We start from the raw sequence: 19641 nt of genomic DNA on the forward strand, positions 1-19641 counted from the left end.
GGGTATATTGCAATGGAAATGTGTTTTATTTCCTCTGTAGAGAAATTGCTGTAATTTTAATGAAATCATAGCTCTGATTTTTGGCTAATTTGTGTATGTCTCCATAGCCTGGAGCACGGAGAGCTGTAAATGGAGCAGATGAGAAGTTTGGCAGCAAGGAGTCGAAACCAGCCACAATGGATCCCTGTATAAGTGAGCACAGTCTCTGTCTCTATAAATATACAGGGTTTACTTCATCATTCAAACTCTGTATACTGCTCCCTGCTGGCCATCATGACAATTTTTTACATTGCAAGCAGACAAGCAGTAACATCATGCACATTTCTTTGAGTGGGAACAGGGTGTTTGTTTTCTTTTATGTGCAAACATTAATGGTTCAGAAATACTATATGCTTTTATATAAGGGTGGGCGATATGGCAAGAATATCATATCACAATTTTTTTTTTTAAAGAAATATCACGATTCACGAGTTTATCACGATTCTTTGTCATGTTGGTTTTTACTATTTTGCAAGTTGTCTGAGCATTACAGCTAATTTCCATATTATAAAGACAAAGCCTTTCAAGGTAATAAAATATAAAAAAGAATGGCAGATATTTAGGCCAAAGTGGGCAAAGATAAAAATCTTTGTCATTATTTTATCTTTGTTATTAAAAAAATAAGAACAAAGATACACATTATAAATACACATATTATACAAATAAAACAACAGTGCTTTATTTTAAGGTACAATAGGTTTATTTAGCAGGAGCATTCAAGAAGTTGAATGAACAAATATAAAAATAAAACACTATTGATTGATTCCTATCAATGCAACTGTATTAACGTTTTTCAGTTAAGAGTAGTGAGTGATTTTTCTCTTTTGTGTTTTGTTGTTTTATTAACATTAAAGGAATAGTTCCCACCAAAAAATTAAAATTCTGTCAAATCTGTCATAGTGTTTTATTTTTATACCATCATTTACTCACTCAAAAAATTTTTTAAACCTGAATGAGTTTCTTTCTTCTGCTGAACATAAATGCTATTTTGAAAAACGTGGAAAACCAAACAGTTGCTGGTCCGCAGGGACTTCCATAGTATTTTTTTCCTATTATCAAATTCAATGTGGACCAGCAACTTTTTGGTTACCCAAATTCTTCAAAATATCTTCTTTTGTGTTCAGCACAAGAAAGAAATTAATACAGGTTTGGGACAACATGTAAGTAAATAATAACAGAAAATAATTTTACGGTGAACCATCCCTTTAATGACAATGGACAGCATGTTTAATACTGTCCCTTTAAGAGCTGCACGCATCTAATATACCGACACGCATCCGTTTTCCTCTCAACTGTTTACTTTCATTTTAGACAATCAACTGAGTCTATATGTAAACCTTGTGTGTTTTGACAGTATTTGCCATAGTATTTTTTTCCTACTATCAAATTCAATGTGGACCAGCAACTTTTTGGTTACCCACATTCTTCAAAATATCTTCTTTTGTGTTCAGCACAAGAAAGAAATTAATACAGGTTTGGGACAACATGTAAGTAAATAATAACAGAAAATAATTTCACGGTGAACCATCCCTTTAATGACAATGGACAGCATGTTTAATACTGTCCCTTTAAGAGCTGCACGCATCTAATACTCTCAACTGTTTACTTTCTTTTTAGACTTAAACAACTATGTGCAGTGCTGTACGTTTCCATTCTCTACTGACAGCAAAATGCTGTACAGAGCAACATGATCAGCCAATGGGAATGCACTTCATGTTTGATACTAGCTGACATTTTTTTGCAGCTAAATTATCTATGACGTCGTGTTGTAGCCTACTGTATATTGAGATTGAAATTGAATGTGCGCTGTAGCACGATACTACGATATTTCTTCAAAAGCAGATCGTGGAGACATTTTTATCGTCCACAATCAAAAATCGTCATATCGCACATCCCTACTTTTAAATAAATGAATCAAAACATTTTTTTATATTTCTTGGCAACTTTGACATTTTGACAATAAGTGATTTTGCTTTTCATGAGAACAAGTAGGAAATGAGACAATTTAAAACATAATATATTTATGCATGTACTGTGTACTGCCACTTACATGTCATCTTTCCCTCTGCTCATCCATCCCTCAGGCGCGGCTGATCTACACCAGATGTTCCCTACGCCTCCATCTTTAGAGCAGCACAACATGGGTTACTCTCCCATGAACAAAGAGTATGGCTGTATGGAGCCTGGCTCTGGCCTTAACACTCTAGATGGCCTTTCTGCTCTGGGTGGTCAGTTTAAAATCGAGGTGGAGGAGAGTTTCTGCAGCCCCAAACCTTGTGAAATCAAGGTTAGACAAGTAATAAGACTGCTACACCATGTCCTAACTATGTGCAGTGCTGTACGTTTCCATTCTCTACTGACAGCAAAATGCTGTACAGAGCAACATGATCAGCCAATGGGAATGCACTTCATGTTTGATACTAGCTGACATTTTTTTGCAGCTAAATTATCTATGATCTTTAAACTTGCGTTGAAATTAGCTTGCGTGCATTTACTCAAGTGCTTTCTTTAATTAATTTTTTTATTAAACTGCTATTGAACTGGAATGACACAACAGCAAATTGAATATGGTTTTCTCTCTCTCCTCAGGACTTCTCATTTGTGTACAAGCCTGAGTTGTTTCAGCCGTTTGTGGGCTGTTCCATGTTTGCCCCCCTGAAGTCTTTGCCCAGTCAGTGCCTGCCCCCTATTAGCTGACATTTTTTTGCAGCTAAATTATCTATGATCTTTAAACTTGCGTTGAAATTAGCTTGCATGCATTTACTCAAGTGCTTTCTTTAATTAATTTTTTTATTAAACTGCTATTGAACTGGAATGACACAACAGCAAATTGAATATGGTTTTCTCTCTCTCCTCAGGACTTCTCATTTGTGTACAAGCCTGAGTTGTTTCAGCCGTTTGTGGGCTGTTCCATGTTTGCCCCCCTGAAGTCTTTGCCCAGTCAGTGCCTGCCCCCTATCAAACTGCCTGATGAGTGTGTTTACAGGCCCAGCTGGACAGTGGGAAAACTGGAGCTACTCAACTCTGTACCTGCTATGACCATTTTCAGCAAGGATGGGTGAGTTTCACATCTGGTGTGAAATGTACTGAACTTACTGTGTAAACAACACCCATATCTTTACACAGACTTTTGTATGGACTAAGAGGGTCTCACAAAGAAATGTCTGGGCCATATTTCACCCCCAAATAAAAATAAAATATATTTTGCAATTAAGATTTCTGAATTCTGAATTTCTGAAGAATTCTGACAGTAAAGCACATTTCCTTGCCAAATTTTAAAAATTGTAACATTTTAATATCTTTTTGGCATTCGTTCTCATAAATTATGGCACAATGCAAAAAAAAGGTATTTTCCTTTTGATTTTTGGGGTAAAATATAATTTTCGGCAAGATTCACCCAAGAACTGTAGGTACAAACTCATGCTCTGTGGAATCAGTTACACCCACACACCTCTTGTTCTTAGTAATGGCGAATAGAGAATAAAAGCGAAGAACAGGTGTTAACACACGGGTAATTAGCCTGTCAAATCCATCTGCTGCCACTGTCCTTTTATTTTCTTATATTTAGAAGCTGCTTATCTCCCAGCTTCTTCACGGTCCACACTCAAGCTACTCTGTTTCTCGTGGACTGGTTTATTTGAATAGCTGGTGTTTGCTCAGATGACCACATCTGATTGTTATTCATGTTGTATTCTTGTAGTCTGGTTTGCTTTTTCATGTGATGTTATGAACCTGTGTCAGGGTCAACTTCAGCTATGCTCTTTCATTCTGTTAGTCTCAAGTTAGACTTGAGCTTGTATTGTCTCTTTATACTGGCACTGTATCTAAACAGATGAAAAAATAATCGGATAAAGTTATTTTCATACATTAATCTCAGAGAGCAAATAGAACGTTGTGTTCTTGGACATTATATTTGCTGTCGGTAGAAATTTAGTGAAATCGAGAGAGGAAGGGGGTGTTGCGAATGGTCGATGACAGGGCGATAAGTCTGGTCATAAAGTCCACGTTTGTTTAAGTCAGTCCAAAAGCCCTTTATGAGCTGGTTAGGCTTCTTTTATAACCCACAGCAGCTGGGGGAGAGGGCCACCTCTTCAAATGGGGGACCTTCAAACACCTGCCTGTTTTTAAAGGCCACCGGGAGCCACACTCGGCATTCTCACACTCGCACACACGTACGGTCCATGTGGCACAAGCTGTGCTTTCATTTCTTGCACAGCGGCCTGTTGGACCGTCTGTCTAAAAATAGTTTCTCCCTCCCCCCCAGAGGTCTTCTTGGGATACAAGCACAGTACTGCAGCTCATGATGTTAATATCCAATAATCATCTGTGGTAGTGAGAATAGACGAGATGTTTTAAATGTTGCTCATTTGTTGTAGGGTTTGACTTCAGTGATGTCCCAATTAACCTCTTGTCTTTTTCTGCTTCTTGCACTCTAGTGAAAACAATGCTATGGAACAAGAGTATATCCAGACGTACACCCCTCAGACCCACACACCATTCTTGTCTAACAGCGCTCCGCCCAGCAACAGCGGCACGAGCATCCTCCCATCCCCTGCCACGCCTCGCTTCTCAGCTCCCACCCCTCGTACCCCAAGGACCCCCCGGACCCCCAGAGGCCCAGCCAGTGTGCAAGGTTCCCTCAAATATGAGAACTCGGACTTGTACTCGCCGGCCTCGACGCCCTCCACCTGCAGGCCGCTCAACTCTGTGGAGCCTGCGACGGTTCCCTCCATCCCCGAAGCCCACAGCCTATACGTCAACCTCATCCTGTCGGAGTCTGTCATGAACCTGTTCAAGGACTGCAACTTCGACAGCTGCTGCATCTGCGTCTGCAACATGAACATCAAAGGCGCCGACGTGGGCATCTACATCAGCGACCCCAACATGGAGGCCCAGTATCCCTGCGGGTGCGGCTTCAGCGCTGTTGTCAACCGGCGCTACGGTAATGGCTCCGGCCTCTTCCTGGAAGACGAGCTGGATATCATCGGACGGGGTTCGGACGTGAGCCAGGAGGCGGAGAAGCGCTTTGAGGCGATACGGAGCACGTCGCTGGAGAAGACAGGGGGTGGAGGAAAGGATCGAGTCCCGGACGAGCTTATCTCTGTCCTGCAGGATCAGTGCACTAATCCCTTCTCCCCTACGCTGGCGTTGGACCCAGAGGGACTGTCTTCCCAAGGGCCAGGGGGCGCCACTGTACCACCATGTGTGCGTGTGGAGGAAAGGGACTTCCACAACGACTGTTACCTGGCTCTAGAACACGGGCGGCAGTTCATGGATAACATGTCCGGTGGGAAGGTGGACGAGACGCTGGTGAAGAGCACGTGTTTGCACCATTGGGCCAAACGCAGCGGTGAGAGATTAGAGCATGTTCGCCATTTGTTCACTTCATTTCTGTTTACGATAAAAATCAATACTCATCATTGGGCTGGTACTTTAATTATTACAGATATGATCATAATAGAAGGAAGACATTCACACTTACAAAAGAGAAGATAGCCATGATAACTTGAGGTCAAAGTTGATCCTACTTACTTTAATACACATTCCTGGTCTTACTGTGAGCAATTATTTGTTATCAGTCCTTTCTTTTACAGTTGACCGCATATTACCATTTATGTGTTCTGCTAGTGATGCTACAAAATTTCAGAAACCAAAAATAATTTGAATTTTCTGTTTTTGAACAAAATAGCTGAAATCATGGTTTGAAATAGTTTGTGCTTTAGGATGATGTGTTTTGCCAGTGGCAGCGTTTATTTTATTGCACATGTTGTAGATTGTACAACAGGTAAACACCTTAGCAGTGTGGACACACTTCACTGTGACCAAGAATGATTGCAGAGTAGCAATATGTAAAATTGTTTTGGCTAAAATATTGAGAGATGCCTCATTTCTGAACTTTATTATTTACTAAGTTTATTTTTTTTGCCTAAATGAAAATTTTTTGGTTTTGGTGTTTTTGGTAAAAGATTCGTTTCTGTGTATTATCTGTGTTCTACTTACGTTTATATATGGTAGTAAATGTTGAATATTGACAGATTTGAGTATATGTATTAAACTCTCTCTAAATGTAAAGTCTCTCTCTCTCTCTCTATAGCAGTGGATGTGAGTGGGCTGTGCTCTCAGGATGTGTTGAGAGTTCTCCTCTCTCTTCAGCCTGTTCTTCAGGATGCCATCCAGAAGAAGAGGACTGTTCGCTCATGGGGAGTCCAGGGGCCTCTCACATGGCAGCAGTTTCACAAGATGGCTGGAAGAGGGTCTTATGGTAAGCAGCAAGGGCACTTGTTGAGCAAAAAGGCCATCATGATTTTTGGAGTGGAAATGTTCAAAATTACCCATTGACAAGACTTTGTTAGTGGACTTTGAAATTGCTGGCAGGGGCAACCTTGATACCACACACCTGTCACTCTGACTTTACTTCTCTCCAGGCACTGATGAGTCTCCGGAGCCGCTGCCCATTCCTACCTTCTTGGTTGGGTATGAGTATGACTTTGTGGTGCTGTCTCCCTTCGGCCTGCCCTACTGGGAGAAGCTACTGCTGGATCCCTTTGGCTCCCAGAGAGACGTGGGCTATCTGGTCCTCTGCCCGGACAGTGATGCTCTCCTCTCTGGAGCCAAGAGCTTCTTTAGAGAGTTGACAGCGGTCTACGAGGTGAGAGAGTTTGTCAGTCTTTAATTTTGTCTCTCACTGTCCACCTTACTTTAACACGGAAGTAAGCTATTTCCTGTGAATGGGCGCGGCTTCCGATTCATTAGCCAATATAAGTAAATAACTAGAAGAATTCAGTAAACAGTCAAATATTTTTGCAACAAACCAGTGTGATAATGAATACAATAATAAATTATAATAATTTGATGTGACTGACATTAGAAGCCTTGTGCTTTTTTTTAACATTTCCTGGATTCTCTGGACTGCTTTCTGATTAGTCTCTTTCTGTTTCTGCCCAGTCTTGTAAGCTTGGTCAGCATCGACCAATCTCCAAAGTGCATGCTGATGGCATTGTTAGGGTGGGTGGAGCAGCTGCCAAGAAGCTCTCAGAACAGCCAGTCAGTGATTGGTTCCTGAAAGCAGCTAGTGGCAGCAGTGATGCATTTGCCAAGCTCAAACTGTTTGCCCAAGTCTGCAGACATGACCTCGGTAAGAACCATCTCTCTCTCTTCGTTATCCCTGCTGTCACAGAAATATATCAAAGAGTACTTCTCACTAATCTTCATCTTGTTCCCTGTTTCTTCAGCTCCATACCTCGCTACACAGTCATTGGACAGCTCTCTTCTCATTCAGTCAACCCCTGTCCCTTCTTCCACCCAATCATCTTCCTCGCAATCCTCAGGCTCCGCCTCCAACTCCCAAACCTCAATGGCCTCTGGAGGCTCCGCCCTCAACAACAACAGTGCTGCCAGCAACAGTGGCTCAGGCCTGCCAGACAACACCAATAACACCCCCTCCTCCTCCTCCTCCTCAGGCCCTCAGGGCAGCAGCATCCAGTCTGCCAAGCCCAGCTCGTTCCCTCCCTTTGGAAGCATGGGAGTCCAAGGTAACAACTCCCAGTCTGGGGCTCTGGGCCAGCAGGCTGTCACCCAGAACTCAAGCCTCTCTGGAGACAATTCAACCGTCAACAGCCAGACTCAGGGGCCATCTGAACCACCAGAGAGGTACACAATGTATTTGTTGCCTTTTCCTGTCTTAATAGTAGCATCATGTATAAATTGAAGTCCTGTCAAAATGTAATGTAACTTGTAAAACTCTTAAATACTCGGGTTTAACTCAGGTTAATCAGGTTTTGTGTTAAAAGCACATTAAAGACCCTTTCTTTTCCCATTTTAATCAGCACTATGGAGAGAGAAAAGGTCGGAGTTCCTACAGATGGAGATTCCCATGCCATCACGTACCCACCTGCCATCATGATCTATATTGTGGACCCCTTCTCATATGAGGAGGCGGAGCCAGGGGCGTCACAATCAAGCATGTGGACGCTGGGACTCCTCCGCTGCTACCTGGAGATGCTGCAGGCCCTTCCAGCTCACATCCGCAACTCTGTGTTTGTACAGGTAGGTACAGCAGATGATACTAGACATCCTTTACAGTTGGACACATCTTTAAAGGGGTCATCCGATGCTACATGCACTTTTACAAGTTGTTTGAACTGAAATGTGTGTTGGCAGTGTGTACACAACCACCCTATAATGATAAAAATCCACTCAGTGTTTTTTTTTTAATCTACTAAAATCTTTACCCCTTTCTCAAATCGAGCCGGTCTCGGATGCCTGTCTGTGTGATGACACAAAAACAGGCCCCTCCCACGATAGTTTGATTGACAGTAGCATTTCAGCACAGACTGGACTTGGTGTCTTACCTTAGACCCGCCCTGGGTGAGCTGTCATCAGTCCGCCATTGTTTCACCGCCAGAGCAGATGTAGACAAGAATGTCTCCTAAGCGATTGAGGTGTTTGTTGTTGGATGTAATAATGAACATAGCAGTCGTCATTTACTCCCGACATCTGAGCCAGAACGAGCCGTTTTAGGTAGGCGTGGTTAACTCATAACTTTTATAAAGAATATCTCTTTGGTTTTGAGACTTTAGTGTTTGCAACTTTACAGATCTTCTTTATGCACCAAGAGCTTGTAACACTCCAAAGAGAAAGGAAAAATTGAAATCGCATCATATGACCCCTTTAAGACCCTAAAGAATCATATCAACTTGTGGAAAATGGGCATCGGATGACCCCAATGCAGCAAAAATTCTAGTGCAGTGGTTCACAACTAGGGGGCCCCAAGATGACTTTCAGTTATTTGAAATAAGATAAAACAAGCATTAAAATCTGCTAAAAACAACAACAAAAATATATATATATTTTAAATTCACTCCTCTTTTTTTCTTTGAATAACTAGGGTTCCCATTGTTTTCAACCTGGATATATGAACCCTAGTTTTAAAAGTGTTTCTAAGTAATTAATTAAATACAATTCCATGGGTACTTTTATAACGAATATATGTTTTTGTAGTTATGCCAAGTTGTCAAATTTTTGTGAATTGTGGGTAAAAAAAAATCATTCTTATCCAGTGAATTATGAACAACTGGAAAAGTTATTTAAATTCATTGGTTAATGAGAGTGGGAACCCTGAAGAACATTTAGCTCTTCAAACTTCTGGAATCCTGCAGTTTAATGTATAGAAACTAGGAATGTTGTGCAAATATTGTTGTGAAAAATGGGGGACCTTGAAGTCCAGAACCACTGATCTAGTGTGACTTCATTTCCTTCGGTCTCAAATAGACACCTATAGGAAAGAACAGCAGATAAGATGTAAAGAAAATAGTGAAACAAATCACTGTTTTACATCTGTGCACTTTGTGTTCTTAGATTGTCCCCTGTCAGTACTTGCTCCAGCCTGTGAGGAGTGAAGAGAGGTACCTCTACGCCCAGCACCTCAAGTCTCTGGCCTTCTCCGTCTTCACCCAGTGCAGAAGACCCCTCCCAACCTCCACCAATGTGAAATCACTGACGGGTTTCGGCCCCGGCCTCGCCCTCGACACTTCCCTCAGGAACCCAGATGTGAGTAAGGTTCAGCAGATCGATTGGTTGACAAATTCAAAAGCAGTTCCCTTTTTTGTTTTATAGAAATGGGTAGCTCAGACAGTCTCCAAAGCACCTTAAATATAAAAAAAAAATACACATTAGCATTGCTAAAGGTCCGTCAATGCTCCAGACTGACGTGTTAAAGTGTCAGTCCCCAGTGCCAGCAGTGTCAGAATGAACACCCTTATTTGAGGCTCCCAGAGCCCATGGTTCTGACCTCCTCCATAGCTCCCGCCCTGGCAGCCCATTCAGGCTCTTTAACGGCTCTCAGAGCTGTATGAGAACTCGGTGACGTGTGGAGACTGTTACACTGACCTCCCTGTCCTGGAACAAAACCAAAGGGGACTCGCACAACCCAACAGTTCTCTTTCCATTATCTGCTTGGGCAGCTCCGTGAGACCTCCCTAATGGGATCCGGCTTGCATGTTTTGGCAGAGGAATCCGAAAGCTCCACTTGCTCTCCTTTCTTCACCGAGCTATTTGTAGAATCCAATTTTCTTGCTACGCTCACTAGCACCGTTTCTCCCACCCCACTTCCTTCCCCACTCACAAAAGAGATGTGACTACTCGGTGGGGTTTATTGATTTCATAAGAGAGGAAAAGGTTATGTTGACATGCCCGGGTATGAGGCTGATGGTTTGACCTTAGGCCCTTCACTTTTGTCCTCTTATCCTGATCTTTGCTGTTTTTATAGGGGGAAAAAGTGTCAACTTAAGTTATGCCACTATTTTCCATTAACATATGACTTTCTTGCCACAGAGACCGGAGTGTCTGCGATTGTACACGCCACCCTTCATCCTGGCCCCAACGAAAGACAAGCAAACTGAGCTGGGTGAGACTTTCGGAGAGGCGTCTCAGAAGTATAACGTCCTGTTTGTGGGCTACTGCCTGTCACATGATCAAAGATGGCTGTTGGCCACCTGTACGGACCTGTACGGAGAGCTGCTGGAAACCTGTATCATCAGCATAGACGTACCCAACAGGTGAACTACAAAAAACGTCCTCACTCAGTAGCATTGTGCGATATGCAGGTGGTTTGTAAAGTATGCAGAATTAATTACTCACTCAACACTTTACCATTATCACCAGCATAGCCATGACAAGTGAGAGACCGGACACCTTTGTAACACTTTTACTGTCATCTCCATGATGATGTACATTTTAAGTATAACAAATTTACATATTTAACTAGTTTAAGGATTGTGACTAGAGGTTTTAAATGTTTCTGTTTTTGTCATCTCAGAGCAAGAAGGAAAAAGGGATCTGCCCGGAAGCTGGGCCTACAAAAGCTTTGGGATTGGTGTCTAGGTTTGGTTCAGATGACATCATTGCCATGGAGAGTGGTGATTGGCCGGCTTGGACGAATAGGGCATGGAGAGTTGCGAGGTAATGCCCATGTAAATGGTTTTTAGGCCTTTAACCTTGAGAGTATTCATAGTTTTGACTCTAGTGCTTACTGCTTTTATAAAATGATTGCTACATAAATGTATTATTATTATTATTAATTATAACATTGTAGTTTTATTAAAATAAGGGAAATTCATTAAGTGGCATTCTTCTAGCCAATTGACTGATCAGCATCCTGGAGTGCACATCCAGTGGACGCATTTTTTGCACATAGGAATGAATTTGATTATTTTTTCCTCTCTCAGACTGGAGTATTTTACTGAGCAAACGGAATCTGCAGTCAGTGTCTCGGAGGCTGAAGGAGAATTGCAAGCTGTGCGGGATCTCAGCAGCTGACACTCCCAGCATCCTTAGCGCCTGCCTGGTTGCCATGGAACCCCAGGGCTCATTTGTCATCATGCCAGGTAGAATCACACTTCCTGTTACTCTCCGTATGGTGTGCATGTTGTCGTCCTTATTTTTTATGGCTAGTTTGATGCATTAGCTGTAATTAGTGTGCATAGTTAGTTTCTGCTCTATTTGTGGCACAAAAGGGAATTGTAAAAATAATGACGCTTTTCTGAAAACTCTCCAGACTTAATATTAAAATGCATTTTAAACCGGATTGGAATAAGATAATTAAACATATAAAATATAAAAATATTCTTCATACCCTTCACTGCTGTAGTTGTTTGTAGGGATGGGCGATAAGGGCTCAATAATATATCACGATATTTCTGCTATTTATTACGATAACAATATCAATGACGATAATTCTGTGCAAGTCAACAGCTCCAACTACCCACATGAGAACATTGACATTGCCTTCAACCCTGGCAATGGTGAGGAACAACACTGTCTTATTTCCAGTCTATTTACTTGGTAGTTTGTGTTTTTGCCCAACTTGAAGATTTTGCCATATGAATTAAGTTGCATGCCAATGCAAATAAATTATACTGAATCCTTGCTTCATTTCCAGATGGATCAGATCCAATGGGAGGCATCTTTTACCTTCTGGAGCAGGAGAATGACCTGGTTGATCCTGACATCATAAATATCCTTCCTGCCTCACCCACCACGTCACCAGTCCACTCACCTGGATCCCAGTACCCCCACGGAGGAGATGGGAGCAAGGTAGCTGAGATTGACCACTAAAAGGAACAAATAACCAGCATGTTAAGAGAAATGGCATGAACTTTGACTAGCAGACTTTTCAGTTAAAATGAGTTGTTAGAATAAAAGACAAAACTCTTTGAGCTTTTTAAGGTTTTAAAGGGACATTTCACGTAAAAATAGTCATTTACTCACATCGTTCTAAACACAAAAGACTTCAGTTAATCTTCAAAACACAAATTAAGATATATTTAATGAAAGCTAAGAGAGGCACTGAGAGTAGTACTGATTTACTGAGAGTGATTGTTGCTCACTTTCTTGTAACTCTCATATAAAAGTGTCTTTTTTTTCCTTTCTGTTTTGTATTTTTTGGAGCTCATCTCTATCTTTTCTTCTTTTTTAGGGTCAAAGTACAGACCGCATGGAGTCTCATGAAGAAGCTCCCAATATCCTCCAGCAGCCATTAGCTCTGGGCTATTTTGTGTCCACGGCTAAAGCAGGTCCACTGCCTGACTGGTTCTGGTCCGCGTGTCCTCAGGCACAGAGCCAGTGTCCCCTTTTCTTAAAGGTAATTGCTCCTTGCTCATAATTCAGACATTTTTCTCTTGGGATTTGTACATTATTGCATCAAATTTCCTTAGCAAAACTTGATTCAACCCCTAATGAATACTGTAAATGTGCAAAATGGATATTAGACTATATGCAGAGCCAACAAAACGTTCAGAATGTCATTTTCTTCAGAAAGCAGTGTGATACTGCACCCATCTACCTGTCATGCTTTATCCAGGTCACATGACCTTTTGTTTCCTCCTCATGCAGGATTTATAGAGAATCCTGCAATGGGGGATTTTTAAATAATTCAGTACTCAGGGATTGGGCCAGACTGCTGTTGGTGTGTATAAGAGAGAGCAGGAGAGAAACATTTGAGCTCGCAAAATGTGTTGACATGAATTATTAAGGCAAAGCATTTGATTTGATAAGCAGCTGTTTGTTTATTGCTGACTTGTACACAATTAAAAAGTCTGGAGCAAACCGTTCCCTAATAAAGGAAACCATAAACGGGGGTATGAATGTTTTTGGCATCTCGTGTTTACTCGTTCATGGGCTTGTCGATTTAATTCATAACAGGCCCTGACAATGAGAGGAAATGTTCGGCTTTGTAGCTTGTTTTGGGTGGGCGTAGATTAATGGATTCTGTCGACTGAAAATTTCTTCTTGCCTCTCTCTTTCCCAACTCCCAGGCCTCTCTACACCTCCATGTGTCTTCAGTGCAATCGGATGAACTTTTGCACAGCAAACACACTCACCCTCTGGACTCCAGTCAGACCTCTGATGTTCTCAGGTAATGTTCCTCTAAGTGTCCGGGAAGTGATATAATTCAGTTTAATGATAGCGAATGCTGAATATTCCAAAATGTTTTTCCTTCACAGATTTGTGTTGGAGCAGTACAACGCCCTTTCCTGGCTGACCTGTGACCCTGCGACCCAGGACCGCCGCTCTTGCCTTCCCATCCATTTTGTGGTGCTCAATCAAATGTACAACTTCATTATGACCATGTTGTAACACTCGCAGAGCAGAACTGAGAGCAGGACCTTATCAGGGAACGAAAAGAGGAGAGTGAAGAAAAGGTGGATCTGAAAACAACCCAACAGATAACTACAGTGCTGGACTTTATATGTACGCGAGTTACAGCGGAGATGATCTGGGTAGGCCGTCACTACACCTGAGACCCAGCACTGTGGAGGAGAATCAGGCGTCTGGTGTTTATAACACTCACTCAAAGAGAAAAATAGGAGAAATAAAGGCCTTGGATGAGTAATCGGCAGCGTGGAGGCCAAAGAAGGAAGACGGAAGTGCTGACTGGTGGTGTTCTACATCCCTGGATCCACGGCTACTACGACGGTAGCTCCTCAGTTAGCATGGATTCGGCCAGTTCTATAATCGATGTGTATGGAGAAGTAACCTGTATAGATTCTGATGGAAAGGGACTTTGATGCTCTATGAAATGAGAGAATGAATTCTTGGTTTTAAGACCTCTAATTCCCTGTTTCTTTTGGATGGGATTATATCCAAACGAAATGCCTGCATCTGTCTTATTTATTGTAAGTTTTTAATGTATAATTTGTCTGATTTCTTAACCTCTTTTATATATAAAAGTTCTAGAAGGTTTGTATCGCCTTCCTGCTTTAAAGCAATTGGTCAAAAATATATGTACTCGTCTTAATTACAAAAACAAACCAACAAAAACCCACTAAAAAGATGAATAAAATAAAGTTGCGGTAGGTTGCTTTTAGAGTATTATTTTTTGTAAGGGAGACAGATTATTTGTATTGTCACGATGTACAGAGGAGACCGGATGGGGGTGTCTGTCCACGTCTTTGCGTGTGGACACAATTACAGCTAAGCTTTAGCTGCACGGGACTTGTACAGCAATGAAGTTCACTGTGTTTAAAAATAAAGAGGTACATTGTCGTATATTGTATTTTATACCACACATTTAGACACAAAAACGAAAAACTGCAATATATAAATAATTATATATGAATGCCGCTCCAGCCTTGGGTGGCACTGCTTCTGTTTTAGGAATAAAAAGTCAACTTCATGTTTTTCCTGTGCTTGTGTTTTTTGGGGGGAGGGACTGTGATGTGAAATCCAAAATCCGATTGTTGTGAAGGAGACTTGCGGCTTTGATGAAGATAACAAAGATCTAAAATAATGCTTCTAGCCCCCCTTTAAAAGTTCATCCATTTCATTTCACTTCACCTCGCCCTCCCTGATTGGCTCTCCTGCTTGCACCATTTCTGAGTGATAATGGACACTTTTAGACCAAAATCACTTTTCTCTGAGTGTGACAAAGAAATGTGGTGTAAATGGACTTTACAACCAGATCTGGGTGCCTGTTGGAAATGCAGTGTTTGTGCACAGAGAAAGATCTATTTCCTGTATCTTACTCTGTTCAGAATAAACTGTATGCTGATATTCAAAGACCCTGGGATTTCTCTTACCTCCCACACCAGTTCTACATCCTTTCCAAAATGCAAGTGTGTGAGTTACAGCATGTAAAGAGCTATAGGGTCAAAGCAAGAGTTTACACTGACTGCATGTGTGATGGTTTCACAGTTTACCCTTTGTGAAAATCAGCTATAGAAGTTCAAGGGAAGCATTCATATTTCAAGGAAATATTGGTAATCATTGGCCTAGTAATAATTTAACAATGATATTTGCAAACTGCCACTGTAAAATGTGTTTGCAGTTACTGTTTTCATAACAAATACCATATTTTGTTTAATGAAAAAATATAATTACATTGATCTAACCATTCTTGTGTAGGTTGCACCTGTGTATACTGTGGTCTTACTATGAATGCTACATTTAAAATATAATTACTATAACTAGTAAATATGAACACAAATACCACATGCAGGCCACATTTACTGTGCTAATTTTAATAAAAGCAAACGCCATAAAAGGTTAAAAAAAAATACATGTTCTATAATTAAATAATTATGATTATCTGTAATACAACAGAAAAATGTTTCCGAAAAAACTGACCTTGCTAACTTACTTGCAGCTACCATTTAATGGTTAAATGAGTCTCCGTTGTTCTCTCATGGTTTGTGTCTCAAACCCAAGAGAGCTGTTTTCATAGATGGCATATTTGGCATCACAGACCAGATGGAATTTTATTTATGTAAAAATTATTTTTATCTTTATTGTAAATGTTCCATATTTATTGCGCTGTTAAGAGAATTTAACTATGAACACGCCAGTGATGGCAAAACAATGGTGTCTAGGTAGGCGGCTCACTAGGGTTTGAGACGCAGTCAGAGTTCAGCATGCACACCGAAGGTAGACGAGCGCTTGTGCTAAAACAATTCACCATTCTACCTTTTAGCTTGCTGTCAGTAAACAGTCTGTGGGACGTAGATGGTTTTATGCAGAATAAGTCAATTATGTGAAGCATACAAATATTAATATTGGAATTATAGTGCTTCAAAGTTACATCTTGATGAATGGATCTCTTTTTATTAGCTCTAGCAGCTAGCCTGTTAGCTTTCCGCTGAATTCTACTATCTTAACCGACGACGCTCAACTTCCTGTAGGCGTGAGAATCACGAAAGACCGCGGTCTCGCGGGCCTCATCGGGGCTTGTGTTTCTGCAGTAGCCAGCGGCTCTGGTAAACTTCAGGTAAGTCGGTTCCACTACTGTTCCACGGTCCCTAATGATACAAAATACAATTTTATTAGATTCTGATAAATTAACGCGCAAGCTAAAGAGTTTGATACGTTAAATATAACTTTGTATTTCATTGTGCTGTGCATCTGAGGGCAGTTCTCTCCACAGTGAGCATTCGAAAGTGTTTTAAATAGTATTTTAAATGTTTTTTTGGAGCAACAAATGTTAAAACGTGAATATACATTTTTATAAATACACCTAAAATCGAAGTATACTCACTATTATACCATGGGATTGTTTTATTACCATATTCATATTCTATAGTATTTACAGACTTTTACTATATACTTAAAATATAGCATAGCATTACCATAGTGCATGTCCAGAACATAGGTTTAACATTGTAAGTCATGTTAATACCACAGTGCTGTTTTTGGTGTAGGGTTTAGTCACAAATGGCATCAAAAAATAAATGAAACAAAATGACAGCTATACTTCAGTGAAAAAAATTAATAAATCCCGTAGTCATTTATTATTATGATTTTACAGTAATATCAATAGTTGTGTACTAACTAATATTATGTAAAGTATGGTTATTATAAACTTTTTTTAATCTAAAATGTTTACTTTCTTTGTCTTTCCCTTTCATTCTTTGCAGCAGAATGGCAGACAGTGTCAGTCTTCAGTTTGTGAGCCCATATGCATTTGAGGCCATGCAGAAGGTAGATGTGGCCAGACTAGCAGCTTTAAGTGACCCAGAGCTGCGGCTCCTACTGCCCTGTCTGGTGAGGATGGCTCTGTGTGCCCCTGCAGATCAGAGTAACGCCTGGGCACAGGACAAGAAGCTAATCCTGCGACTGCTGTCAGGGGTGGAGGCGGTAAACTCCATTGTTGCACTGCTGTCTGTGGATTTCCATGCTCTGGAGCAGGACGCTAGAAAAGAGCAGCAGCTGAGGTGAGTTCAGAAGCTAGAAATTGCTTTCATGTGGCCGTTCTATAGATTCTGTTCATTGGCATAATAAATCAGATAAGTTAGTCTTTCTCAGAAGTGCTCTGAGAAATTGAGAGAGGTGTTTTGGAGGGAATTTTGCTTAAATATCCGATGATTCTAATTATATTTTCTCTTTACAGGCATAAGGCTGGTGGCTCTAATGGCGAGAGCATCCTGGTCTCTCAACTGCAGCATGGTTTGACTCTGGAGTTTGAGCACAGTGATCCTCTCAGGAGACTCAGACTGGCTCTTAGTGAGCTGCTGGCCATTATGAACAAGGTTTAGTATGCTTTTATTTACTTCTGGATAATGATCTGTCCTTCACTTTAAAAGCGAAATGTATACTTTTTTAAATGTTAAAATACGTTCCTCTAGTCTAGACAACTGTAAGTTAGTCCAGAAATGTGTAATTATTTTATTATGTATTATTTCAGAACATCAAAAAAAAAAAAAAAAATATATATATATATATATAAACTCCATTTTATTACATTTTTAAAAATCATGTTTTTTATTATGTTGTCATGTTTTTATTGTGTTTTATGTGTTAGTAAGCTTTATTTGTTAGTTATTTTTTTACCTAATCAAAATAACCCGACTGCAGTTTGATTGAGATTAATTGGAATGCACAATGAAAAACTATGATTTTTTAAACTTTTTATCTGTTTTTGCAAATTAACTCTTCATATAAATACATACATACACGCGCACACACACACACATATAAATATATACAGTGCCTTGCAAAAGTATTCATACCCCTTAATTTTTTTCACGTTTTATGTTGCTGCCTTATCTTTTACTGTTTTAAATGACTTTTTTTCCCCACATCAGTATACACTCCATACACTATAATGGTAAAGCAAAAAAACTGGTTTTTAACATCTTTGCAAATTTATATAAAAAAAAAAAAACTTTGCGCTCAGGAGCATTCATATTGCTTGTAGATGTTATTACACTTCGAGTGAAATTAACCTGTGGCAAATTCAATTGAATGGGTATGGTTTGGAAAGGCATACACGTCTTAATAAAAGGTCTAACAGCTGATAATGCATATCAGAGCAAAAACCAAGCCCTGAAGTCAAAAGAACTGCCCGTAGCGCTCAGAAACAGGTTTGCGTTAAGCCACACATCTGTGGAAGAGTTCAGAAAAAAATTCTGCTTCATTGAAGGGTCACAGAAGCATGTAGTCTCTGTTAGTTTTATGTTGCTGCCTTATCTTTTACTGTTTTAAATGACTTTTTTTCCCACATCAGTATACACTCCATACACTATAATGGTAAAGCAAAAAAACTGGTTTTTAACATCTTTGCAAATTTATATTAAAAAAAAAAAAACTTTGCGCTCAGGAGCATTCATATTGCTTGTAGATGTTATTACACTTCGAGTGAATTTAACCTGTGGCAAATTCAATTGAATGGGTATGGTTTGGAAAGGCATACACGTCTTAATAAAAGGTCTAACAGCTGATAATGCATATCAGAGCAAAAACCAAGCCCTGAAGTCAAAAGAACTGCCCGTAGCGCTCAGAAACAGGTTTGCGTTAAGCCACACATCTGTGGAAGAGTTCAGAAAAAAATTCTGCTTCATTGAAGGGTCACAGAAGCATGTAGTCTCTGTTACCCTTAATGGAAGAAGTTTGAAACAACCAGGACTCTTCCTAGAGATGGCCTCCTGGCCAAACTGAGCAATTGATGGAGAAGCGTTTTCGTTGGAGTGGTGACCAAGAACCTGATGGTCACTCTAGTTGAGCTTCATGATCATATGTGGAGATAGACATCACTGCAACACTCCACCAATCTGGGCTTTATGTCGGAGTGGCCAGACTCAATCTTCTCCTCAGTGAAGACACATGATGACCAAGAACCTGATGGTCACTCTAGTTGAGCTCCATGATCATATGTGGAGATAGGAGAAATCTACAGAAGGATAAACATCACTGCAACACTCCACCGATCTGGGCTTTATGGCAGTGTGGCCAAACTCAATCCTCTCCACAGTGAAGACACATAAAAACACACTTGGAATATGCAAAAAAGCACCTAAAGGACCCTCAGACACTGAGAAACAAGATTATCTGGTCTGATGAACCTCAATTCCAAATATCATGTTTGAAGTAAACCAGCTCTGCTCAGCACCTGCAGAGTACCATCCCAAAAGTAAAGTGGCCAAAAACTGATGAGCAAAACTTGTCGGCACCAAACAAAAAATACTTAAGACTGTAAAGGTGCTTCAGCTAAATGTTTAGTGAATACTTATACAATGCACTTATTTTTTTTTAAAATAAATGTACGAAGTTGTGACATTTCTGTTTTTGCTTTGTCAATATGGTGTATGGAGTGTAGATTGATGTGGAAAAAAA

General features: G+C 40.4%; 2 protein-coding genes across 4 annotated transcripts in view; both read left to right on the top strand.

The window, feature by feature from the left end:
* Window positions 1-14885, top strand: part of LOC107747042 (mediator of RNA polymerase II transcription subunit 13-like) — a 78727-nt gene extending 63842 nt beyond the window's left edge. Inside the window, exons 13-30 of the mRNA XM_016561456.1 lie at window positions 108-192; window positions 2124-2326; window positions 2898-3097; window positions 4476-5389; window positions 6134-6301; window positions 6465-6688; window positions 6985-7174; window positions 7272-7689; window positions 7866-8085; window positions 9397-9588; window positions 10372-10595; window positions 10856-10998; window positions 11265-11455; window positions 11687-11840; window positions 11978-12132; window positions 12515-12679; window positions 13353-13453; window positions 13542-14885. Coding sequence (XP_016416942.1) covers window positions 108-192; window positions 2124-2326; window positions 2898-3097; window positions 4476-5389; window positions 6134-6301; window positions 6465-6688; window positions 6985-7174; window positions 7272-7689; window positions 7866-8085; window positions 9397-9588; window positions 10372-10595; window positions 10856-10998; window positions 11265-11455; window positions 11687-11840; window positions 11978-12132; window positions 12515-12679; window positions 13353-13453; window positions 13542-13674 — 4080 coding nt within the window. The 3' untranslated portion in view covers window positions 13675-14885. The remainder of the gene's footprint in view (window positions 1-107; window positions 193-2123; window positions 2327-2897; window positions 3098-4475; window positions 5390-6133; window positions 6302-6464; window positions 6689-6984; window positions 7175-7271; window positions 7690-7865; window positions 8086-9396; window positions 9589-10371; window positions 10596-10855; window positions 10999-11264; window positions 11456-11686; window positions 11841-11977; window positions 12133-12514; window positions 12680-13352; window positions 13454-13541) is intronic.
* A 1034-nt stretch (window positions 14886-15919) lies between these two features.
* The window catches only part of LOC107747027 (integrator complex subunit 2-like), a 25677-nt gene continuing 21955 nt past the window's right edge, over window positions 15920-19641 (top strand). The window contains exons 1-3 of one of the 3 annotated variants that reach the window (XM_016561441.1): window positions 15920-16300; window positions 16947-17243; window positions 17420-17558. In XM_016561441.1, coding sequence (XP_016416927.1) covers window positions 16951-17243; window positions 17420-17558 — 432 coding nt within the window. In that variant the 5' untranslated portion in view covers window positions 15920-16300; window positions 16947-16950. The remainder of the gene's footprint in view (window positions 16301-16946; window positions 17244-17419; window positions 17559-19641) is intronic. The other 2 variants (XM_016561440.1, XM_016561439.1) reach the window with 2 other exon arrangements.

The sequence above is a fragment of the Sinocyclocheilus rhinocerous genome, unplaced genomic scaffold (assembly GCF_001515625.1).
Source record: "Sinocyclocheilus rhinocerous isolate Xijiao unplaced genomic scaffold, SAMN03320098_v1.1 scaffold708, whole genome shotgun sequence".
Classification (NCBI taxonomy): Eukaryota; Metazoa; Chordata; class Actinopteri; order Cypriniformes; family Cyprinidae; genus Sinocyclocheilus; species Sinocyclocheilus rhinocerous.